The following is a 24,234-nucleotide window of genomic DNA, read 5'->3' as shown; positions in this document are numbered from 1 at the left end:
ATTTCTCCTGGTGTTCTCTCTCCATCTCCGCAAACCCCCTCCCACTGAAAACAGCCCATCCTGGTGTCTGCACTTCGGTTCCAGGATCAAGAACTGCACCCCCCAACACACACACTCCCTCACATCTAATGGACCCTACCGCCCAAGGCTCAGAGGCTGAAAACTTCTGAACCAGCCTTCCTTTCTGACCAGTGCTTTCATATTCCACTTCTATGAGAAACCGCATTACCTCAGCTTCAACCAACCACTTCCAAGGTAAGACCAGCTCCACGATCCAATCAGAATCTCTTCCTCCTTCCCAGTCTTCACCCATTCTTGGCTCCCCAGTCCCCAGGTCGATCCATATTTCTAGTCAAGAGGCTGGAGGGTTAGATTACGGGTGTGGAGGAAAGGCCAGCTATTTCCTTACCAGAGAAGGGAAGAGGTTATGTACTTGGAATTGCCCCTTTAAAGGGTTCTCCTTCAGACCAACATATTTTCATGGTGGACCGTCAAGTCCCAGCTGAGTAGTCTAGTAGAAACATGCACCAAACTACCCAAAAAGTAGTGAACAAAGACTTCAAGTTTAGGTGAGAAAAACAAACATGGCGCCCTGAGTCTCATGACTTCTCTCTTGTGCCAGTACTGTCGTATTACTTTCTGAATTTCACTTTCTTTGGATATAAAATGGAAATCAAAATATACATTTTCATGATCTTAGAAGTTCTCATCATAAGAAACAACAAATTTTGTAACCATGTTCGGTAATAGATGTTAACTAGACTTACTGAAGTGGACATTTTGCAATAGGCCAATATCAAATCATCCTGTGGGATACTGGAAACTAATATAATGTTGTATGTCAATTATAACTTGAGAATTTTAAATAAAAAGTGTTCATAAATTTAAAATCACATATTTAAATAAAATGCAATATGCACTCATTTTTACATATTTTTAAAGCCACAAAATAATTAAATTTCATTTTGATTCAAGAAGGTAAGTGGCTGAAATTGCTTTCTCAGAAATATCTGCTCATGGCACTGGAGCTCGCCTGGGCAGGTACATCAGAACACCACACACCTGCCCCATGTCTTCTGAATGCCTTGCATCCTTTCCCCTTTGACCAAGTCTGACCATTCTTTAAGCCACCGGTTTCTTTGCTCTTGGGGGTGCTGAGGTCACAGACCTCTAAAAATTTGGGGAAACCTACAAACCTTCTCTATAGGAAAAACAAGCCTATCCACCCCTTCATGTAAACTTGCCACATAATTTAAGGCGCTCCCTTCCAGGTTACGAGCCCACCCTTTCAGCCCAGCACTGACTGACTTTCCACGAAACTCCTGTGGCTCTCACAGTACACAGCAGACCAGGCCAGAGACTGCCCAATACCCCAAACATCACCTGCTTCATCGGATTCTGGGAGTTTCAGCATTGTTCAGGATACCTGCACAGGGTGTTGGCTCCTCAAGGACACAAGCTACATTTCTGCTTCAGGCTGCCTAACCAAGTCCTAAATAGTCGAAAATATATTTTCCAAATGAGGATGGAAATCCCCCCAGGTACTTACCGGTATTTGAGTAATTCTGGAGAATATTTTGACTTGGCTTTGAAAATCACCTGCAACGACAGACAACATCAGAGCTGGGACACAGTATACTGTCACCGACAACCCAGCACCGTCCCTCGCAAGCCCTCTTTCCCTTTACACCAGCCGCCAGGGCCTGGTTCTGAAACTGAGACGTCGGCTTTGTGAGACTGTTTGTTAAGCTAAAGACTCTTCAAGCTCTCCACACAATTCCAAAAGTAAAGATATTTATTAAGTGCCTGCCTTCAGCATCCTGACTGAGGCCCGCATCGGGCTCTGCACTCAATGGGAAGGCTCCTTCTCCCTCTCCCATTCACCCTGTTTTCTGTTCTTTCTCTCGCTGTCTCTCTCCATCAAATAAATAAAATATATATTTTTTTAAATAATGGAAAGGGTGGGGCGCCTGGGTGACTCAGTGGATTAGGCCTCTGTCTTCAGCTCAGGTCATGATCTCAGGGTCCTGGGACTGTGCCCCGCATTGGGCTCCCTGCTCAGTGGAGAGCCTGCTTCCTCCTCTCTCTCTCTGCCTGCCTCTCTGCCTACTTGTGATCTCTGTCTGTCAAGTAAATAAATAAAATCTTAAAAGAAAAAAAATGTTTAAATAAGGGAAAGTGTTAAAAAGTGGGGGGGAGTAAAGGTATTACTGGTCTACTACAGCCAAGTACTTCTCTTAATAAGATTCACACCTGTACTTCCCCTAAAGATCAACAGTCCGCCCTCACCCTTCCTTAGAATTTTCACTGGCATCAAATCTGTGTTGTTTGAACGTAAGCATCCACCCACACAGGTCTCAAGTTCGGCAGCCTACTTCCAAAGTCTCTGGGCTATCGAAGCATCAAATGACCATTATTTACAGGAGAAAACATCATGTGTCGGAATCTCTCCACATCTTTCGTGTGCTGCCCCATCGCCGATTATGTCCACACAGGGCACAGCGGCCAGCCTGGCAGAGCCTCTGAGGAGGCAGAGGAGAGGGAAGGTAGGTGGCAGCTCCCACTCCAGCCCCAGCTGCGACGTGGCCTCTATGGCCACAGCACGTGCACGTGGGGGCTTCTGAGGCAAGGGCAGGTGACCCCCAGGGGTGTTGGGGGGCTGCCCGGGGGACTGAGATTGGGTAATGTGCTCATGGCTGTGCTCTCCCCAGATCCCTGGTGTCCATGGGGTGGGGGCAACCCAGAAAGAAGGGCGAAGCCCCTGCTGTGGATCGTATCGGGACCCATGTCCCCTGCTGCCCAGCAAGGCCTCTGCACTGAGTTCCCAGACCTGCTCCCAGCCTGGCCTGGCCCTGGCCCCTCTTGGACCCACCCCTCCCCACCAACCTAACACACGCTCTCCCACTTCTCAGCTCTCTTTGCGTTTGGGGCTTCTCCCACATTTTGCTCAGTGCCTGAAAATAGCTAAGGGACTGACACATTGCCCGAGCTGGATGGAGGGAAGGACAAGGGAGAACAGGGTGGGCAGCGTGAGAGCGGGGGAAGGGAGGAGAGAACAGGCAGCTCTGGGACCTCTGAGGCCACACAGGAGTTAAATATCATTGCCCCCCTGCCTCAGGAAGACTCAGTGAGAAATATGTGTGCAAGAGGAATATCTGAAGTAACCCCAGGAGATTCTTTGGTGGATCCCAAGTATGTGGCTAAGCAAGCTGACCCGAGGTCATAGGGAGCCTCCATGGGGACTGTTTGGGTCAGTTCCCAGAATACATCTGCAACAGGAGAAGCCATTTCCCTTGGGGGCCTTCTAAAAGGCATTCCCCTGAGGACCCTCAGTAGGTAATTCTGACTTATATGTGCACAAGAGCCACTGTGGAAAACAGTATGGAGAGCCTTCAAAACATATAAGAAGAAAGATCATATAATCTGGTAATTTCACTACCGGGTATTTACCCAAAGACAACGAAAACACTCATTTGAAAAGATATCTGCGCCCCTATGTTCACTGCAGCATTATTTCCAACAGCCGAGATATGGTAGCAACCTAAGAATCCCCTGACAGACGACTGGATAAAGAAGACAGGGTATGTATACACAATGGAATATTACTTGGTCTTAAAAAAGAATGAAATTTGCCATTTGCAACAACGTGGATGGACGTATGGGGTATTATGCTAAGTGAGATAAGTCAGAGAAAGACAAGGACTGTATGATTTCACATCGATGGGGCATCTGAAAAAAACAAAAACAAACAAGCAGACTCTGCAATGCAGCAAAACTGGTGGTGGCCAGAGGAGAGGTGGGTGGGGGGATGGGTAAAATAGGTGATGGGGTTTAAGATGTACAAGCTTTCAGTTATAAAATAAATAACTCACAGAGATGAAAAGTATAGCACAGCGAAGATGGTCGCTATTGCAATGACGTGGGATGGTGACAGATGGTGACCACACTCATGGTGAGCACGGAGTAATGCACAGACTTGCCCAATCACTATGTTGTACACCTGAAACTATTGTAACACTGTGTGTCAATTATACTTCAATTAAAGGGGAAAAAGGAATCACCTGGGGAACTTGCTAAAGATGCAAATCCCACAGCCCCACCTGGGGAGGAGTCTGGGGAGGGGCCCAGGAACCTCCATGTCACTAAATTCCCCAGCCCAGGCGATTCTGACTCAGCTAGTCCAAGGACCACTGCTTGAGTAGCTTCGCAACCATTCACTTACAACATGCGGAAAGAGGCGATCGCAGTAACCGGATGACACGGAGAGTCAGGGCACAGTGCAGAGATCAGGGCATGCTGGGGGTCCACGGACAGCCCCCCAGCCAGACCTCCCTCCGATGTCCAGTCACGTACTGCCACGAGAGACTCTCAGGAACAGACTCCATATCTGGGGAGCAGGACACGCAGATACTCCCACAGACTTTACAGGAAACAAATCTACCCATCCCCCTGCCCCCACTTAAACCACACTTTCCAAGCTTCATAGGTAAGCATTCTGAACCTACAAATGATTTTGCTTCTGACATGACTTCTGTATCTGTCCCACACTGTTTTTTGAAAGAAGTAGGAAGTAGGAGTTGACATTACAAATAAATTGAAATGTCTGGTAATTAGACAAATATGTGGCAAAGGACACAGCCCTTACTGTAAAGGGGTCCTTAGTCCGGCTTCACCTGACAATCTCCCCTGGGATTTTAGGCAAGTCCCATCACCTTTGGTGTTTCTGTAAGGAGAAATGTTACAAAACAACCTCTCTTAGGAACAGATTAATGCGGGACTCCAAAGATTTGCTACAAAATAGGACCGTTTCACGCAATACAGAACAATGGTTTTGGAAAAATTCTCCTTAAATAGTACTTGGGGACCTTGCTTTTAATAATTCTTTATTATTTAAAAATGCTAGTAGTTTTTAACTAAGAATTCACAGATATTGGGCATCTAAGTTGGTTAAGCATCTGCTTTAGCTCAGCTCATGATCCTGAGGTCCTGGGAACCAGCCTCACATTGGGCTCTCGACTTGGAGGGGAGCCTGCCCCTCCCTCTCCTCTGCCTGCTGCTCCTCCTGCTTGTGCTCTCTCTCTCATTCTTTGTAAAATAAATAAATAAAATCTTAAAAAAAAAAAAAAAGAGGGGCGCCTGGGTGGCTCAGTGGGTTAAGCCGCTGCCTTCGGCTCAGGTCATGATCTCAGGGTCCTGGGATCAGGTCCCGCATCGGGCTCTCTGCTCAGCAGGGAGCCTGCTTCCCTTCCTCTCTCTCTGCCTGCCTCTCTGCCTACTTGTGATCTCTCTGTCAAATAAATAAATAAAATCTTTAAAAAAAAAAAAAAGAATTCACAGACATCGAAGCACAGAGAAAACACTATAGTATTTTTAAAAAGTGCCTGACCTTGTCAATATGCAAATATTTTTAATACTGTGCCACACTTAGTGGGCTTGGTTGTGGTGGGTAACTTCAGCCCGAGTGACTCACCCGCCAGGCCTACCCCGGTGCTCCCAGGCACGGCCCAAGCACACTCCACAGGACAGCATCCCCCAGACAGGGGACAACGAGGGGGTCACAACCAACTCAGCTCTATGCAAAGCGCTAGCAGGACTGAGAGAAACCTGTGACAGTCCTGCCTTCAACAGGCTTACAGCTAGAAAGGAAAGACCTAGAGGTGACGAGCCGGGACGCAGATCAGAAGGCTGCAGCCTCTGCTGGTCTGAGCTCAGGCAGCGAGCAGGTGGGCACCACCTCGTGGGGGGCACCTTGGCCTCCTCCACGTCCAGCCCCCACAGCCCCATCCGCACATGTTCCGCTGGGAGAGGACTGCACAGAGCCAGGTGCGGGAGGCCAGCGTCCAAGGCCAGCCCGGACCCGGAACACCCTTCCTGGAACACAGGGAAGGACAGGGTTTCCAGCTGTGATGGTCAAATACGCGGTCTAGCATGTAAGCCTTGTCGGCAATCACGCGCTCTGCCCCAACGCCTCCCCTTGCACACACTTACTCTGAGCCAGGGCTTCTCAGGGCGTTCCTACAGAATTGAGAACTAATAAATGCTCCGAGAAATTAAGCGTCAAATGATCAAATAAATTTGGAAACTGCTAGGCTACATGGTTTTCCCACAGGGAAATTCCCAGTCTTTAAATGACTGCTGCAATCGAGAAAACACGTAGCACGCAGCAGTTTTCCGAACTTACTTGGCCATTTACAGTCTTCTGAGTGTTCTGATGAACAGAGTTTGAGAGACACTGCCCTAGCCACCAAGCATGGACAGACACTGCCCATGCCACTGTTCACCAGAGCCTTAGTAAAAGTCACGGTGATTGTAACACAACGAAGAAGGGTAACTTTAAAACAATAAAAGAGCTCGAGGGGTCTATGGGTGAGGCATTCCACCCTGAGGGGGCCCGGAGCCTCACCCACAGAGTTCAAACTTGTCCCTGCTTGGAGAGGGAAAGTCGTTGCCAGGGAAAGACACAACCTGATCTTGAGTAAATCATCTGATGCTCTCGAAACTAACAGCCAAAGTGACAACCACATCAAAAGACAAGCCTGACCAGGATTTGTAAAACTCAATCCACAGCCAATCATCCGTGACACATCTAGGTCTTAATGCAGCTGGGTGTACTCAAGCTGAGAAAATCCTCCTTTATTCAAGTTAATTCTTAATGTTAAGGTCCTTCAAGTTGCACTTAAATTCCTGGCATTTTTTAACTGCAATGTATGTATACACACAGGCACACACACCCCCACACACATACAAATACATATGCACATTTTTACAACACAGTGTCTGCCTCCGTTACTTAAGGTGTATAAATATCCGGATCGAGTTTCCAGGAAAATAAATCCCAAACTCTCCTACTCACCCACACCCCAATCTGTGCTTCAAGAGACGTCATTGAATGTTGATTCGTGCCCAGAACTGGAGCTAAATGCGCTGGGTTAAATGCTGATCTCTGGCCTGCCGGGGGTCCCTTATCTCACTGCCCATCTCCTACGGTCTGCACTGGCTCCCACTGACGCTGACCGCAGCAGGGCCTGGGCTGGGAGGAGGCAGCTCCTGAGGGAGAGGCAGACGAAGAAAAATCACCCGTCCCTACTTTATGGCGCTCCTGACAGCACGGGTTCTGCCTGTTTGATACAAAACCAGACCCATAAAATCGGAGAGGACGAAGACAGAGACCGTGAGAGAAGCTGAGGAACATTTTTTTTTTAAGATTTTTTATTTATTTATTTGACAGACAGAGATCACAAGTAGGCAAGGGAGGCAGGTGGCAGAGAGAGAACATGAGGCAGGCTCCCTGCTGAGCAGAGAGCCAGACACGGGGCTCGATCCCAGGATCCTGGGATCATGACCTGAGCCGAAGGCAGCGGCTTAACTGACTGAGCTACCCAGGCGCCCCAGCTGAGGAACATTTGAGGCTGGACGAAAACTCGTGCCATTCTCGGGTTCAGACTGACGGGGCGCAGACCAGGTCGGCAACGTGGTGCGCAGAATCTGGACTCGAGAACTAAAGAAAGAGCTGGTCTCTGACCTCAAGAAACTCAGGAGCAGACACACACACACCAGAGGTGGGAGGAGGGCAGAGAGGTGTGAGGTGATCTGAGGAGGTGGGGGGAGATGTGGACAGGTGTGAGGGAGTGTGGAAAGGTGTGGGGAGGTGCAAGGAGGCATGAAGTGGTGCAGGGAGCTGCAGGGAGGGGTGAGGAGGTGTGAGGTGGTGTGAGGGGATTTCTGGAAGTGTGAGGTGTGAGGGGTAGGTGGAGGTGTGAGAGGACACGAGATAGTGTGGAGAGGTATGCAGAGGCATGAGGAGGTGTGACAGGATGAGGGCAGAGAAGTGTGAAGGGGGTATGAGGAGATATGAGGTGGGAGGTATGAGGGGGCAGATGAGGTGTGATGAGGCATGAGGGTAAGAGAGAGTGTGGGGAGGTGAGAGATGGGAGGTGTGAGGGGGCATGAGAGGGTGTGAGGAGACATGATATGGCACGAGGAGGCATGAGGCAGGGAGGTGTGAGGAGAGGAGGCTGCTGGGCAAGGGGCACTTCAGCACCCTGGGGAGGGCAGCGTCACAGCCATAGGGCTAGGCCGTGAGGCAGCGGTCAAGGCTGGGAAGGCCCGTCGGGCCTGGGCAGCAGGACGCAAGAGGATGGGATGGGGGTGACCCAGTCAGCAATCAGGGTGCAGGGGTGAGGATGAGATGCAAAGGGCCTCTGTGGGCTGAGCAGGAAGGGGAGACAGAGGCAAATCAAAGACAGAAGGTAAGTGAGGAATGGTCCGGTCGGGGGTCAGGGAGACATAGGGAGTGACCACTCAGGCTACAGCGTTTCTTTCGGGGCTGATGCAAATCTTCCAAAATCGGCAGCGGGAAGGCTGCGCAAGGCTGAGACTACAGCGTCCCTGAAACGGGGCGCCGCCTGGAAGGGGGGGTGTCCCCACAAACACGCAGGAGCGGCAGGGAATGAGCAGAGGAGCAGGGATGGAGGGGCCTGGGCGGGGCCAGGCCCAGCAGGGGGAGAAGGGGAGCACTGCAGGCGGGGGGTGCTCTGGGGGAATGAAAGAGGGAGGCCCCGCACAGGGGCTGGGACCATGGTTTTAGGATGGGGAGACCCAGACAATGAGAAGGGCTCTGGGTGTCAGACTGAGGGAGGGAGAAGCCGGACAGCAGAGAGCGGTTGATGCTGCCCCAGAGGGAGGCAGACGGCAAGAAACTGAGGGGCCCCAAGAGCGGTCGCAGAGACGGCCTGTGGCCCTGGGGGACTGTGCGGTCTGGCTGGAACCCTGATGTGCAGGGACAGTCCGAGGTGCTTCCTGGGAAAAGAGAAAGGTGAACAAAGGGACCAGGTCTTTCCCTGCTGTCCCGCTGATGTGTACAGAGTTGGGGAGATCGGGGAGAACAGCGGGGTTTTCCAGAGCGGTCGCCGCCGTGAGGTCTGGAGCGCAGGGCGGGGTAGGAGCGGTGGCCACTTCCCTCAGAAACTGCCGCTGCCTCTCAGAAAGACAGCATTTCCCCCTCGCAGATGCCCGTGGTCTCAGCATCACTTCCACTGCAGTATAAAGTCCCGCCCAAAACTGTACCACAGGAAGAAAGCTGGGTAACTTCCCAAGAGGTCATCCAGGACTGCGGACACCACCGTGAGCCATCCTGGCCCCTCGGGTTCTGATTTAAAACCAGGTTCCAGGGAGGCAAGAGGGGAAGCTGGAAGCCCCGGCAGACCCCTGAGGCTGCAGCAGAATGTGAGCAACCCCTGGTCCACCTGCGGGCCTGCCTTGGGGGACGTCGGTAACCCCAGGTCCCTTGCACCACCTTTCAGAGGATGCCAGAGGGCCCAGTGGATGACGTCCTCACTGGGACAGAAGCAAAGAGTCTCTCGAGCAGCTGCTGACCTTGTCCCCTCCCCTCATAAATCACAGTGCCCGACCCTCTCAGCAACTGTTCTCCTCTCTGAACTCCCACTTGCCTGCTTTTCCTCCCACTCACTCACACTGGCATTTGCTGCCTCACCATCACTTTTCCCAATGTCATGCTGGCTGCTTCTGGCAGAACGTCCCATGCTCTTCTTTGTGCGTATGACAGTGTCCCTTGTGCATTCCGTGAAATTAAACAAAAGTAACCGCTGTCCCCAGAGGCGGTGTCTGCATCTGAATGGAGCCCTTACTTCCAGACTCGCACTTGGTTCAGAGGCTCTGTACGCAGTTGTCCTGCTCCACACACCACCCCACCTGACCCAGGTCCCTGCGTCTGCCCTTCGGGGCCACTGCTCCCTGGAAATGAACAGGCTGAACAGACTCCCCACCTGACCCAGCCCGAGCAGGCTCCAGGCTGCACACACCTGACCTGCTGTGCCGGGGGCCAGCCATGGGCTGAGGCCCCGGGGAGACCCTCCCAGCAGCCAAGCAGGCCGAAGTCAAAAGAAACCAGTATGTCTCTCCACACACTCTCTTTAAATGTGTATACGCAAATTCACTTGAAAATGTTATGATTTGGGGCCAGCTGGGTGGCTCAGTCCTTAAGCATCTGCCTTCAGCTCAGGTCAGGATCCCAGGGTCCTGGGATCAAGCCCCGCATCAGACTCCCTGCTCAGTCAGAAGCCTGCTTCCCCCTCTCCCACTCTCCCTGCTTGTGTTCCATCTCTTGATGTCTCTCTCTATCAAATAAATAAAAGTTTTAAAAAATAAAAACAGGAAAATGTTACAAATTTATGGTAGGTTTAAGCTTCATTATAAAGTATGTCACATATACCCGAAGAAACTACCTAACTTGGGACTCCTGGGAGGCTCAGTTGGTGAAGCGTCTGCCTTCAGTTCAGGTCATGATCCTGGGGTCCCAGGATGGAGTCCCGTACCGGGATCCCTGCTCCACGGGGACTTTGCTTCTCCCTCTGCCTACCGCTTCCCCTGTTTGTGCTCTCTCTGACAAATTAAAAAAAAATTTTTTTCACAAAAAAAAAGAAACTATTTAGCTCACACTTATGTACCCATTGCACAGTTCAACCTGCAACACAATCATCTTTGCTCCAGCTCAGTTTTATTTTTAATAAATAAAAAAGATATCACTGATGTCCCAGACATCTCTCCCCAGTTCTAATCCCTCCCTCCTCTGCAGAGGTAATCACTTTCCGAATCCAGCCTTACCGTTCCCAGGAAGGCTTACGCTTCTACTGTGCATGCATGCATTCACAAATAACTCACAGTATACCAATATACTACATATACAAAATACAGAGTACCACCCTGGGTGTTTTTTCACTTCATCTGAACAACATTAACACTCTCCACACCCTTCTGCAACTTGTTTGTTTGCCCATCCTGACTGGTTCACAACGTCTGAATGTTAGAATACACATTCTCACTAAGGCCCAGTGTCCCCTGTCCACAGGCCGCAGCTGTGTGTCCTTCTCTGGCACAGAGACATGTAAATATGGTTCAGAGTGTGGACTTGAGCTGGCTCACCTGGACCTGAATCCTGGCTCCAAGAGTTGGCAGCTGTGTGACTTTGGAAAAGTTATGTAACCTCTCTGTGCCTCAAGTACCCCATCTGTCAAATGAAAGTAACCACAGTACCCACCTCGCAGGTTTCTGAGAGGATCAGGTGAACTAACACACATCCAGCACTGAGACAAATGCCGGGCACCTCGCAGACACTTGGGGCTCAGGTGTTTGCTAGCCCTGCTGCTGTTACTAGTCCTTGTACATGTTCTCAAACCATGACTCTAAATGCACAACTACTAAACCGTGACCACAGAGGCCTTCTTGACCATAAAAGGAACTTTCACACTCTGAAAGGTTAGCAACCAAGACACATTCGCTGTTCATGCTTATGGACCCTCCGTGCTGCCCACTTCCTGATATGTCGGGGAAATTATGCAAGCTTGAGATGCTGGTCTGCCCAGGTGAGAGTCGGTGGTCAGTTGCCTCCCTCTGAACTTCCCTGTGCTGAGCGCCCTCACTCACCAGAGCAGGGCTGCAGGACAACAACAGTCTCTGAGACCAGAAGGGGGCACTTCTCCCCTTCTGCAGGAATCCGAGGACATGCATAAGTTCTAGGGGGTTGGCCATCTACGAAAGTGAGGGCGAGCCTGGTGTCTTCATGGGTGCGGAGACGGGCCATGCATTTAAAGCCATGGAAATCCATGGAGGAAAAAGGCCATAGAATTCTGTGGGTCGATAGCCTGAAGCCTGAAGACAGGTGGGCTCTGTCTGGGTCCTGGGCGGGCCCCATGTGAGGGGCCTCCAGGGAGGTGACTGGGCTCCAGGGTCAGGTCATCACCATTTCAACTCCTGCCTTTGAACTTGGCCAGCTCACAGCCAGAGGAGCGAGTCCGGCTCACTTCCCGGCCTCATGCTGCCCCGAAGAACACAGACAGAGTCCCCAGAAATGAAGTGAGCTGCTTTTGCACGTGATCTCAGGAAGAACCGTGACCCTGCCTCGCCTCTGAACTCGCCTGCAAGTGGTGCTAGCTGTCTCCTGGCTTCCTGACCGCTCTGCTGTCCTGTCCCGTCAGGATGACCCGACACCCGAAATGCCGCACAGCGGGGCAAGGAGCAGGACTGGTCTTGCGCCTGGACTGCCCCGACTCTCAGTGCTCACTCGGGGAGCAGAGGGAAAGGTCTCACAGGAAAGCGGCACCTTCACTTGCTTCCTCCCATCCTCTCCTGTTTCCAGTTTCCACCTGTTCCGCCAAGTTCTGCTCCCACCTCCACACCCCCAGTGGCTCAGGACAGCCTCCCTGTCCTCGTCAACAGAACTGGGTTCCATCAGACAGTGCCCACACCACCCAGACCTCCCATTAGGCTCTAGGCCGGCAGGCAGCCCAGGAGGGGCAGTGGAAGCCCGGAGAGCGCCCCTGGCAGTCTGCCAGCGGCATACCAAGCCTGGCCCTCAGTCCCCGCTTACCCTCGCCGGCAGACACCTGAGTGGCCTCAGGGATGTGGCTAGCCAGACAACATGCTTGGTTCAGCCCTGATGACTTCTCTTTGCCTTTCTGGGCCTTGGTGTTCCTCTGTGAGACAAAAGGGTTAGTCCCAAAACCCGTTCAGGTGCCTTCTACCTTGAAAACTCTAGGACATAAAGGGCCCTGGCAGAGGGCAGCCGGCAGCCTGGGAAGCACCACCCGGGCTGCTGCAGCCTGTTTCTCAGGGGCGTGGGCCCCACCTGTCATGGGGAGGAAGGAGCCGGGCCCAGCAGCCCCCACAACAGCCCGGGCCACAGAAGCCCAGTCCTACCCCAGACCCACCAGCTCCGCTGGGCAGAGGCCACGGGGAGAAGACCCGCCATCATCGCCAGCAAGACCCATGTCTCGCTGGGACAGATGGAGACTGACAGTGCAGACTGGCCTCCCAGGCAGGATCCTCTCTCTTCAGCCTCGTGAACGGAAAGGACCTTGACCACACAAGGTGCCACAATCATCACTACGTTTCCAAACCTCTCCTATGGCAACCGCCAACCTAGGTCACTATCCGCCAGTGGAGGCCCTGCCTGCGACAGTTCCAGATGTGTGGAACACGCACATGAAATAACACGTTCGTAGCAGGGAGGAGACCTCTTCCAGCTCGGGAAGCTTAGCCGGGGGTCAGCGGCCAGCTAGGCCCAACGGCTCCAGCAAGAAAGGCCCCATGTGACCACAGTGGCCCACGTCTTACCGCGGCCATAATCCTTGCACCAAATCCCCCAGAACGACAATGTAAGATAGCACGGAAGATGCCGCGGGTGTCTTTCCCTCCCCAAAATAACTCTGCCTCATAAGTGGGGAGAATTCTGACATTCCCCGGGAACTCCTGCCCTGGCTGGGAGCAGTGCAGTGCGGTCTACGGGCTACGGGCCACCCATGGGTGGATCACGTGGAGTCCCACCACTCAGTCAGCAGGCAAGGCCTCTGGGAGGCAGTTAGGTCAGGAGGATGAAGCCGTCTTGAGGGGCATACAGTGCTCTCTCTGCTCTCCACCACGTGAGGACCCAAGGAGAAGCTGCCATCTGCAACCTGGAAAGGCTCTCACCAGAGCACCACCATGGTAACACCCTGACCGTAGACCCCCAGCTCTAGAACTAAGAGAATAATTTGCTGCAAAAACCCCCATGGTATTTGGTTACAGCAGCCTGGGGAGCCCCAGACAGCGCAGACGGTGCTCCTCATATCCACCCCTGACTGGACGGACCCTCGGGACATCCCAGAGAGGAAGCGACGTGGCAGGATACGGGGACCGAGGCCTCCTTCTGCTCCCGGAGCTGCCCTGGCTCACAGTGGGCCACTGGGTGGGGCCAGCAGGGCCCAGGATGGTGAGGGACAAACCCACATCCCATCAGAAACAAAGAAAGGAACTGAGAATGGCACAGCCCATGAGGACAGGACCTGGAGGAGACCTCTGCCGCCATATCTGTGAAGGGCTATCCCGGCAGGAGGGACTGTATCTGCTCAGAAGGGCCCCGAGGGCAGGAATGGGAGCCAAGCAGACGTCCCCCAGGCAACCCCTCTCCGTCCCAGCGCTCTGAACCCCAGGAAGCTGCCTCTGGGAACGAACCAGAGCAAATGGATTTGCCTTACATTTAAATAGTAACAGATGTCACTGGTTCTTTTAAAAACATGCAACAAACACCCTATCGTGAGAATCGTAGAGATGAAGGAGGGACCTAAGTCCCCAAACTTCCACTGGAAACATCCCACTTTGTGTCACCACTGTAAGGACTGTCCCCAAGTAATGCTGGCCAGTGGCACAAGCGATGTTCGCCACGTGGTCTGTTTTCCCACGCAACACGCACCTCCATCAAGGCAGGAGCCACGTTTGTCCCCAGTCCTGTCTACACAGCATCTAGAGAGTCACAGGCTCCCAGAAACACACGACAACCCACCTCCACGTCTGTCGGTGGGGGAAAGGGTGGCCAACGGGGACAGATACCTACAAAACACCCTCCAGCTTCAAGAAGCAAGGTCATGACAAGTGCCACAACATGGGTGACCCTCGAAAACCTGACACTAGGCGAGAGACGCTGGGCCCAGAAGGCCACTGATGGGGGGATGCCTTTGGTGGGAAACATCCTGAACAGGTCACTGCACGGAGACAGAAAGCACACTTGCGGCTGCCCAGAGCTGGCGCAAGGGGAAGGGTTTGGGGAGATGGAACCGTTTGAGAAGTGAGCAGAAGTGACAGCTGCAGAACAGGAGGGGCTTAAATGCCACCAAACTGTACAAACACAATGGTTCCTTTTATGTTGTGTGAATTCCACCTTGATTTTGAAAACATGCTCGTTGACTGAGCAGAAGAGTCTCCAGGCTGCAGTGGAAACTGGGGCCGCCGTGTGACAGCTATGCTTGGACAGACGTGTGCACCGTCCCCGGGGGCAGGAGTGCAGCCCTGACGGGGGGCTCAGCCCGCAGTGAGCCGTGGGCTGACATTCCGTGAGCTTCTCTCCCTGCTGTGTCTGCCACCGGGCATCCACCGGCCTGATGGGCAACGCAATCCCCCACAGCTCTTAGGTCTAGAATCCCCCAAAAGGGCAGCAGGAGGTAGGGGGCAGCCTGGGGAGTGTATCCCATAGTGTGTGGGGATTTCTGCCCTGAAGATCATGCTTAACAAGTGTCTGCCATGAAAGGGGTAGAGAGCTGATGATGTTACACGCCGGCCACAGAAGGGAACCTGTCTCCTGGCGGCAGGGGCTGGGGAGACACAGACAATGGGCCAGCACCGGCTTGATGTCTTGTGACATCATGTCTGTCCTTCCCATAGTCAGTGGCCCTTAAGGGAAGAAATTCCAACTTACTGCCTCTGGAACAGCACTCTTTAAGCAGGAGATGAGAACCCAAGCCCATTTCCAACTTGTCCCAGCAAAAACAACAGGATAAAGATGGGGTGGGAGCTTGGGGATAAACGCTGGGTCTGTTCTAACCTTATCCCAAGGACCAAATCCAGCTCACAACCTGTTTTTGTATGGCCTGTGAGCTAAGAGCAGTTTTTATCTTTTGAAAGATAAATACACACACACACACACACACACACACACACACAGGTCACACAGGGCTCAGAAGGCCCAAGATACGGACACAGGCTCCCTGTGCTCCTTCTTTTCCCGAGGCCCTCCGCACGCAAATTTGAGGAAATCAACCTACTTGTGGAGAAAAACCACTTGGCCTTCATCTATCCTCATTAGCGAACAGACTCTTAACCTCAGGCCAGGGATAAATAAAAAGTAAAGTATTTACAAGGTTCTGCAGGCTCCCTGAGTGCGAGTGCAGCAGGGATCATCATGACCACTGGCTGAGAATATTTCTGTCCCAAGAAAACCTGACCTGCCTGAATGTCAGGCCTGAGACAGACCCACAAACCAGGAAGAGGCTCCTCTCCCCTCGCTAGAGCTACAAGGACAACAGGAACCGACTGACTGAAGCCGTTCTCCAGATCACATGATCCGCTGTTCTCAAAAACCCGAGTCTCCGAGCGATGTTGCTGGATGAGCAGATTTCCACTCTGCCAATGGCCGCCCCTCCGGGCAGGCAGCCCCTCACCGCCCTGATGGCGCCACCTCCGGGACGCTCTCCTCCCCAGTACTGGAGGCCTTTGGGGGCCGAGATGAGGGACACACGACCGTCCCTGGTTGGGGAGGGCACACGCTGTTGGACACAGCCATGGGCATCCCCCACCCCACTAGGCCCTGCCTGTCTGAGCTGGGGAAAGACAGGGGCACAAAAAGATGCCACAAAACCTCGTAGGTGGCAGGGTGTGTGGGACCCAGACCAAGGCTCCTGGTGGAGACGGGATCTGCAGGTCCATGCTCAGCACACAAGGACACAGCCAGGAGGCTCTGCTCTGCTCTTGCTGTTGGAAAATCAAGGCCTCAGGGTCAGGGAAACAGGACTTGGGGTCAGCTGAGTCTGACAACTCCCAAGAGTGCTGAGGGCATTCACAAAACATGGCTCAGCTTAGGCCAGCGCTAAGTGATAACCGGAGCGGAGAGAATTAAAAGCTGGCGCTCCCATGAGAGATCTTGGGCAACTGGGCTGTAGAATCTGTGGTTTTTTTTTTTAAAGATTTTATTTATTTGACAGAGAGAGAAATCACAAGTAGGCAGAGAGGCAGGCAGAGAGAGAGAGAGAGAGAGAGAGAGAGAGGAGGAAGCAGGCTCCCCGCAGAGCAGAGAGGCCGATGTGGGGCTTAATCCCAGGATCCTGGGATCATGACCTGAGCCTAAGGCAGAGGCCTTAACCCACTGAGCCACCCAGGCACCCCTGGGCTGTAGAATCTGAAGGCCCCTTCTTAGGGAAATTTTTAGAAGTGAGGCTCAGAAGCTACTTCCTGGGAGGGGCTGATGGTGGATAGTCAACTGAATGCAAATAAGGAAACTTCTCCTAGGTTCCATGTGTGCCTGCCCTTGCAGAGGCACACACACAGGTACACACACACACAAGCGCACACACAGGCATGCACATAGAGGCTCCCACACAAGCACACACACAGGTACACACAGAGAGGAACGCCCATAAGCGCACACACAGGTACGCACACAGAAGAGCACATACAGGCACACACAGGCACGTACACAAACACACACACAAGCACACACACAGGTACATACACATAAGCCACTGAGTGATCACAGGGGCGAGTGTCTGGGACCAAGAGGTCATGGGTGTGGCACACAGAGGTGAGGCCAGCATAGTCCCTGCCCTGGTGTGACTGTTTGGTCCCAGCTTTGAAATAAGGTACTTGCGGACTGTCAAAGGCCTGTGTGTGCTCCTAAGCTTCTTACTTCTTCATAATCACATACAGGCCTGGAAGCGTCCCTCCTCACACCTCCAGGATTTTGACCCAGCACACAATAGTATTTGGTAAACCTTTTTTTTTTTTTTTAAGACTTTATTTATTTGAGAGAGACTGAGAGAGAGAGCATGAGAGGGGAGAGTGCAGGAGGGAGAAGCAATCCTTGCTGAGCAGGGATCCTGATGCAGGACTTGATCTGGAACTCCAGGATCATGACCTGAGCCAAAGGTAACCAAAGGAGCCACCCAGGCGCCCCATGGTAAACATTTCTTGATTAAATGGACTGCCCAGAACCCCAGCAAGACTCACTTATTCCTAAGATAAACATTCCCTTTTCCTGGTGGGGGAGGGAGAGATGGCCCCTGATTAGATTTTGGCTGCCTCCTGGTTCCCTATCACCAAGGATGGGGACAGAGTGCATTTTGAGTTAGGGTGGTATGTGCAGCAAACACAGGCTCACCAGTGCCGGGCCTCTACCCCACTCTTCATCCCAGGCTGGTGACCTTGAACAAGTCCCTAGAAGCCTCCAGGCCTCGGTCAGTTCATCTGGAAGAGGAAGGGCTGGGCTGCTGGACCCCCTCCCCCAGCTCTCGGCTCCAGGAGCCGCAGAGGTGAGCTGTTCCCTTCCACACTCCCGCTAAGGGAGAGCCGAGAGTCCCTGCCACTTTACAAACACAAATGTTGCAGCATGGCACCACAAGTCGTTTGGATGACACGGTGGGGGGACAAAAGGCAGGGCCGGCCCCGGGGTCAGACCTTTAAGACCTGGTTTGGTATCTGGGCAAGAGCCAGAGTCGCTCTTGTTAGATGCAGAAAGGGCACTTCACTGAGGTGCAGAGGGTACAACACAGACAGGCTCTCCTTAAAGCAGCTCCCACCAGGGGGATGTGCCCCCGGGGGTCGCTGCTTTCCTGATGAGGAATTTTAGTAACCAGCCACGGGAGCTACACTAGGGGTGAAGCCGGGACTCGAACTCGGTCCTGCTCACACGGTTCCCCCCTCCTTCCATGTGCGGTGCTGCCCCCTCTTTATAGGCCTTTGCTGGCACACAGGACCCCCAGACTCCCATGATACGCTCCAACACCCCCCACGAGCCACAGTTCCCCACCCCCAACGGCCCTGCAGCAGCTTCCCAGCCGCCCTCGAGATGCGCTGTCATCCCGGCTTCTGCGTCAGCATCCATTAACCACACCCCATGTCGCCCCGTCCCCAGAGTTCACTTCTCCTTTTCCTTCCTCAAAATACCCTCCTGTCATGGCAGGAATTTGTCACCGGGCTCAAAACAGAGCGGAACCAGTGAGACCTTGAGCCCCCTCCACTCCACCAAACTCGGGTCCCTAAGAGTCTGAGGTCCAGACCCGTGATTCCAAGGGAAAAAGGCTGAAGGGATGGCTGAGCCCATGGCACACCAGGAGCTCTACAGACAGACCTGCTGGCCCAGGGGTTGCCCGGTGCAGAAGCTGGTAGCCTCTCTACTGGGCCTCAACCCCACAGCCTGGTGTGGAAGGCACCCCAACAGCCCAAGTGCAGAGACTCCCGTTTGCTCTCGGGGTCCTGCTCTGCTCGAAACCTCTGTCTGAGGCAAATAGTGCCAGAAGAGCAGGCTCCAGAGGACAGACCTCGGTTCAAGCCTCGGCCCCGCCACTTCCTGGTGCAGCAAAGAGCTGAGTGGGAGGGACGCCTGGGCAGCTCAGTCGGTGAAGCCTCTGCCTTCAGCTCGTGTCATGATCCAGGGTCCTGGGATCCCATCATGCGGGTCAGGCTCCTTGCTCAGGAGGGAGCCTGCTTCTCCCTGTCCCTCTGCCTGCCACTCCCCCTGCTTGTATACATGCTCTGTCTCTGTGACAAATAAAATATTATTTAAAAAAGAAGAAAAAGAAGAAAAGATCTGAGTGGGAGTTTGGCTGTCCCCAGGACTGATACTGGGGGACCAGAGCCAGATAGGACAGGTACTCAAAACCCTACGTTCCAAAGACAGCCCCAGATATTTGGGGCCAGTCACACACCTCACACAGGGCCTGCTAAGAGTCAGCAGAACCAGTCCTACCACCAGCCTCCTCCCATGTTCCAGCCTGTCCCAGGAGCTGGAGAGCGGAGAAAGGAGTCATCAGCCCCGGCAGGAGAGCAGCGTTCATGCTAGGAGATGCAACCGTCATCCCTGGTCACTGAGGAGAAAACCCCCGAGGAACTGCTCAGGGGGATTAGGAAGCAGGAACCTCATCACCCCACTCCATGGACAGTGACGTGCTGAGATGGGAAGGCTCAGACCCAAGGGGTGTAGACATGACAACAAAGTGGATTCTGGAGAGTCCCAGCAGAGGCCCACCTGTGCTGTGGAGGTCTAATGGCACCAGGACTTCAGCGGGGGGGTGGGGGGTGGGGTGGGAGGGGTGGTATCTGCCTCCACCTGGGATTTCTATAGGTGGCAGAGAAGGAAAGAGGGCAGATGGAGACCTGGGAGGAGGCCGAGGATGGGCACCAGCTCCTGACCTGCGTGGCCGCACCTGCAGAAGGGACTGGGTGGAAGGCGGACAGGCAGAGGGAGCCAGGATAAGACAGAGTCCACCATGTGGCCGCGGCCCCATGACAGGGTCACCCCCAGAGCCCAAGGTGAAGCAGAGCCAGCAGAGAACAGGCAGAGTGTCCCGTAAAACCACCTCCTCGGGCCAGCCCCAGAAGAGCCAGATTCCAAAGATGGGGGGCAAGGCTAAGCACTCAGGACACACCCTTCTCCTGCACTCGGAGCCCTGGACAGAAGGGACCATGGCCCTCCAGCGGCCGGGGCAAGAGGAGGTGCCTCGGAGGCTGCGGGGCACGATGGGCCAGCTCCTGACCACACCGCCCCCCAGAGGGAAGATGGTAACACCTTCTCCCCAGTTATCAGGAAGGCTCCACACAGAGGCCTAAGCCAGTCCCAGGCACTGGGCCAGGCACAGAGCACAGGACAATGACAGATGAGACTCCCTCCAGCTCCAAGAGCACCTTCTAGCTCTTCCCCAAACTTCTGCCATGGTGCCCCTCTGCCACGGCCCTCTCCTTCCCACCGGCCTCCCCAGCTGCCACAAACCCTCCTCCTGAGGGCTCAGGTCCCAGCCAGGGGTTTGGCTCCCAGCAAACAGGGGCTACAACTACGGTAGAGTATGTTTCCCCTCTGAACACTGTACCACAAAGCATGGGCCATCGCTTAGATGCCAGAGATGTGGGGGACCTCCCAGCGCCTCCATGCCCCGACCAGGTAACCTTGAGCGAGCCACTGAACCCCTCTGACCATTCACAACACAGGGACCGTCTCATCACTACCATCAGAGGGCCCTTACGAAGAGGCCAAACCAGTTCGAATGGAGCCTGGCACCCAGTTGGGCTTCTCCATTATCTGCTGCTCACCCCCTCCCTCCCAGATCTGATGGACTTGTTCTGAGATGGGCCCCAGGGAAGCGGTAATTCTTAAAAGCTCCCTGGGCTATTCCAGTGGTTGAGAACCTTGTCTAAGAGAAGGCACGCAGGAGGGAGAGCTAGGGAGAGACGTCAGAGCTGAGAGTCAAAGGAAGGGTGACCCCCTTTCTAGTTCCCCAGAAATATCAGAGTATTTGTCAGGAAGCCAGGGGATGGCTTTGCTCTACAGAGCCTCGAAGACCAGCACTTAGGTACCCCCTTTCCTGCCAGCCACCCAGGAGATATGAAAAGCAACAAGAGGCGGAAGATACAAAGAAGCCCGGGCCAGGGCTTGAGGCCTCTTGACTGGAGGGGCTCTGTCTGCCTGGTCACTCTTTCTCTCGCTCAGCGTTTACTTGCCAACCAGCAGATGGTGCAGAAAATGTGCGGCCCTGCCCCTAAACCAGCTAGTGCAGAATTTGCATGTGATTAGTGTGGAGAGCCATGGCCCTGGCCTGCGTTTTCCTTTTCTTTTTTCTCTTAGAAAGGAACACAAATACCTAAATACAAAACACGATCACAGTCACAGTTCTTAAAGTAATGTCAGCCTACCTGACCTTTGTATCTTGCTGGAACTACCCTTTTGGATCCAATTAAAAAGCTAAGTGTCAGCAGTGGAGCTGAGGACTGCCTGAGTAACCAGCTTTTGGGCTCAAAGGTAATTTTTTGACAGATAATACCTATGACTCGAGCACTGGAAAAATATGTGGCTACACCAGACTTATCAGAAGGCTGTGAGCGCAGAGCTGTTTTATAAGACTATCATGGCTACTAACTAGTACCCAGCTATTCTGGAGCCAGACCTGTTTCCTGCCGATTGTGTCTAGGGCTCCCACAGCACAGCAATCCTTCTCTATTTTTTCTTGCTTTTCTTTTTTTGAAGTAAAGACGTTTTCTTTAGAGAACAGGGACACTTAAAAAAGGAGAATGCCTGCCTGCATCGGGCGTCTGTCGGTGAGAGAGCTCTTCAATTACCCTCACCAGATGACACCAGCAGAGTCCTTGTGAAAATGGACATTTCAGGGCTTGGAAAGCTAATGAGAATCAGAGATGATGATGAGGGCGTTGTGTACTTAAACCTTTTTGCAATACCTGCCATGGTATTTACAAAGCACTTTACAATCACCGTCCTTTCCTTAAGTCACAGCAGCCCAGTCTATTCACATGTTCTCCCATTAGCTTATTAAAAATAAGCCTCATAAACTAGCTCCTCTGTGCCCATAAAAGAGCCCCGGTAAACTTTATGGCTTCTTCTTGGGGCCTCTCCATCCAGCTCAGACAGCAAGCCTTGACCTCCCCTGGAAGCAGCTGGGGAGCTGGGTGTCACCCCCAGACTGTTCAGCAGCCCTGAGAAATGAAGGTCTAGTTCATTCAGCAGGGCTCCAAGCTGGAGATCAAAAACATCTCATCCCAAATGGGGCAGTCCCGTCCTGTCATTACTCAAAAATATCAGCGTCTGACCCCAATCTGGAGGCCAGCGTGCACATGACCTTTCCAGGCTCAGGTCAAGTGCTCTGGGATGACAGGACTGAGGAGTCAGTCTAGAGGTCGAGCCTCCCTGGCAGCCACCTTCTAATGTGTGCGGGAAGCGGCCCCTGAGCCCAGACAGGGCGGGCCCAAAACCCACCGATGGCTACAGGGCAGGCCCTCACTTTCTTTCTCTGTCACCTCATTTGGGAATGGGCGGGGTGGGGTGAAGGAGAAGGGCTTGCAGGTAGGACAGGGCTCGGGAGACCCCAGAGCCAGTGCCTTCCGCCCACCCTCTGGGCTCCGACCGCCCCGCGCAGCCATAAGCCCTGCAGCTGGCGCAGCGCGCGAGGCGGCGGGGGAGGCGGGGGAGGGGGCGGGGGGGCGGGGCGGCGGGGGGGGCTCTCCCAGGTGAGCGCCCTCCCCGCCAGGTGAGCATCCCGCCGGGTGAGCGCCCTCCCCCCTAGGTGAGCGCCCCCGCCCCAGGTAAGCGCCCGCCGCCCCAGGTGAACGCCCTCCCCGCCAGGTGAACGCCCTCCGGCCTAGGTGAGCGCCGGGCCCCTCGGTGAGCGCTCCCCAGGGCCCCACGCCGCGCGGCCCCGCTCACCTGCGTGAAGTAGAGGTTCATGAGCGTGAGCGTGAAGAACTGCAGGCACACGGGGAAGCAGTAGAGCAGCCAGAAGCCGAAGGGGCCTAGCGCGTTGGCCGCCACGAAGTCTCTGAAGTAGAAGGAGAAGAGGACGGTCCGCAGGGAGGCCCAGAGGAGGCAGAGGAAGAGGAAGACGCTCTGGTAGCTCAGCCGCTTGTGGCCATAGCGCAGCACCAGCCAGAGCTGCGCGTAGATAAACACGAAGAGCAGCGAGTAGAACGCGGTGTAGACGACGGTGAGGCCGAGCTTCACGTAGGGCGGCACGGCCGGGGTCAGCGTGGGCGGCAGAGAGTCGTTGCGGAGCGGGTCCCACGGCGGAGCCGCCATCGGGTCCGGGACGCCGCGGCGGGGCCCGGGGCGCCTCATCTGCGCTCGCGGCCCGCGCCGTCCCCGGGGGGGTCTCGGAGCCGCGCGCCCTGCCCGGAGCCCCGCGCCCGCAGGAAAGAAAACAAGCGGCACTTCCTCCCGCCGCACCACATGATCCGCGGGCGGCCCCGGCCGGGAGGGGCGGCGCCGCGCCCGCCGCCCCCGCGCGCCCGCGGCCCCGCGCGCCCCTGCACTGCCCCACGGCCCCGCCGCGTGCCCACCCGCCCCGCCCCCGCCCTGCGCGTCCCCGGCGCCGCCCCGCCCTCCGCCCTTCGCCGCCGCACGTCGGACCCCGAGCCGCACGCGCCCCGGTGCCCCCGCCGCACCCCGCACTGTCCCAAGTCAGACCCCCAGCCGCGCGACCCGCCCCGCCCGGCCACCGACACTGCGCGTCCCGCACAGCCGGATCCAGGCGCCGCCCCGCCCCCTCCACCGCCCGCTCCGCCGCCCGTCCCCGGACACCGCGGGTCCCGCCGCGCTCAGCACCTGAATCCCGGACCCGCGCGGCCCCGCTCAGGGCTCCCCACGGCCCCCAGCTCTCCGCCGACGATGACTGACTTGTTTCGCAGAAGTTAATTCTTTTATCTCAAAACAACAAACTTTAAGTCTTTCTTTTCTTTTCTTTTCTTTTCTTTTCTTTTCTTTTCTTTTCTTTTCTTTTCTTTTCTTTTCTTTTCTTTTCTTTTCTTTCTTAGTAAAACTGGCTGTGAAGGGCCGGCGTTTTTTCGCGGACTCTGAATCCAGAAGTGCCCTGCAGGAAAGCCCGTGTTTGTGAGGTCGCCGGTGCGAGCGAACTGGTTCCTGTGGCTCGGGCCCGTCTTGGGGGGACAGGGCACTCTTCCTTAGGCGGGGACAGGGCAGTGCTCCCCGGAGACCCGCCGCGCCGGCTGCGCCCCTCCCGGCAGCGCGCCAGTGCGGCGAGCTCTGGGCGGGAGCCCGGGAGGCCGCAGGACTCCGGGTGAAGCGCGACTGCTCTGCGCTCATGGGCTCCCGCTCCAGCCCACCCCGGCTGGCCAGATCCCATGGCCGCTCTTTTGCCGCCCCGGAGAGGGTCGCTCCTCCCAGACAGAAAACTTGACTTG

The 24,234-nt window shown here is 54.6% G+C and overlaps 1 protein-coding gene across 3 annotated transcripts in view; it reads right to left on the bottom strand.

The window, feature by feature from the left end:
- GPR137B (G protein-coupled receptor 137B) overlaps nt 1-23,275 on the bottom strand; it is a 49,180-nt gene extending 25,905 nt beyond the window's left edge. For 2 of the 3 annotated variants that reach the window (XR_014308850.1, XM_082720758.1), the window contains exons 1-2: nt 22,745-23,202; nt 1,550-1,599 (exon numbers count right to left, since the gene is read on the bottom strand). Coding sequence is in view for 2 of the 3 variants with exons in the window: in XM_082720758.1 (XP_082576884.1) it covers nt 1,550-1,599; nt 22,745-23,152 (458 nt within the window). In the remaining variant the exon portion in view is untranslated. Of the gene's footprint in view, nt 1-1,549; nt 1,600-22,744 lie in introns of all 3 variants that reach the window. The other variant, XM_082720759.1, reaches the window with a different exon arrangement.
- Between the last annotated feature and the right edge of the window lie 959 nt (nt 23,276-24,234).

The sequence above is a fragment of the Mustela nivalis genome (assembly GCF_964662115.1).
Source record: "Mustela nivalis genome assembly, chromosome: 2".
NCBI lineage: Eukaryota > Metazoa > Chordata > Mammalia > Carnivora > Mustelidae > Mustela > Mustela nivalis.
Note: the sequence above shows the minus strand (reverse complement) of the source record. Positions and strands in the feature narration are given on the sequence as shown.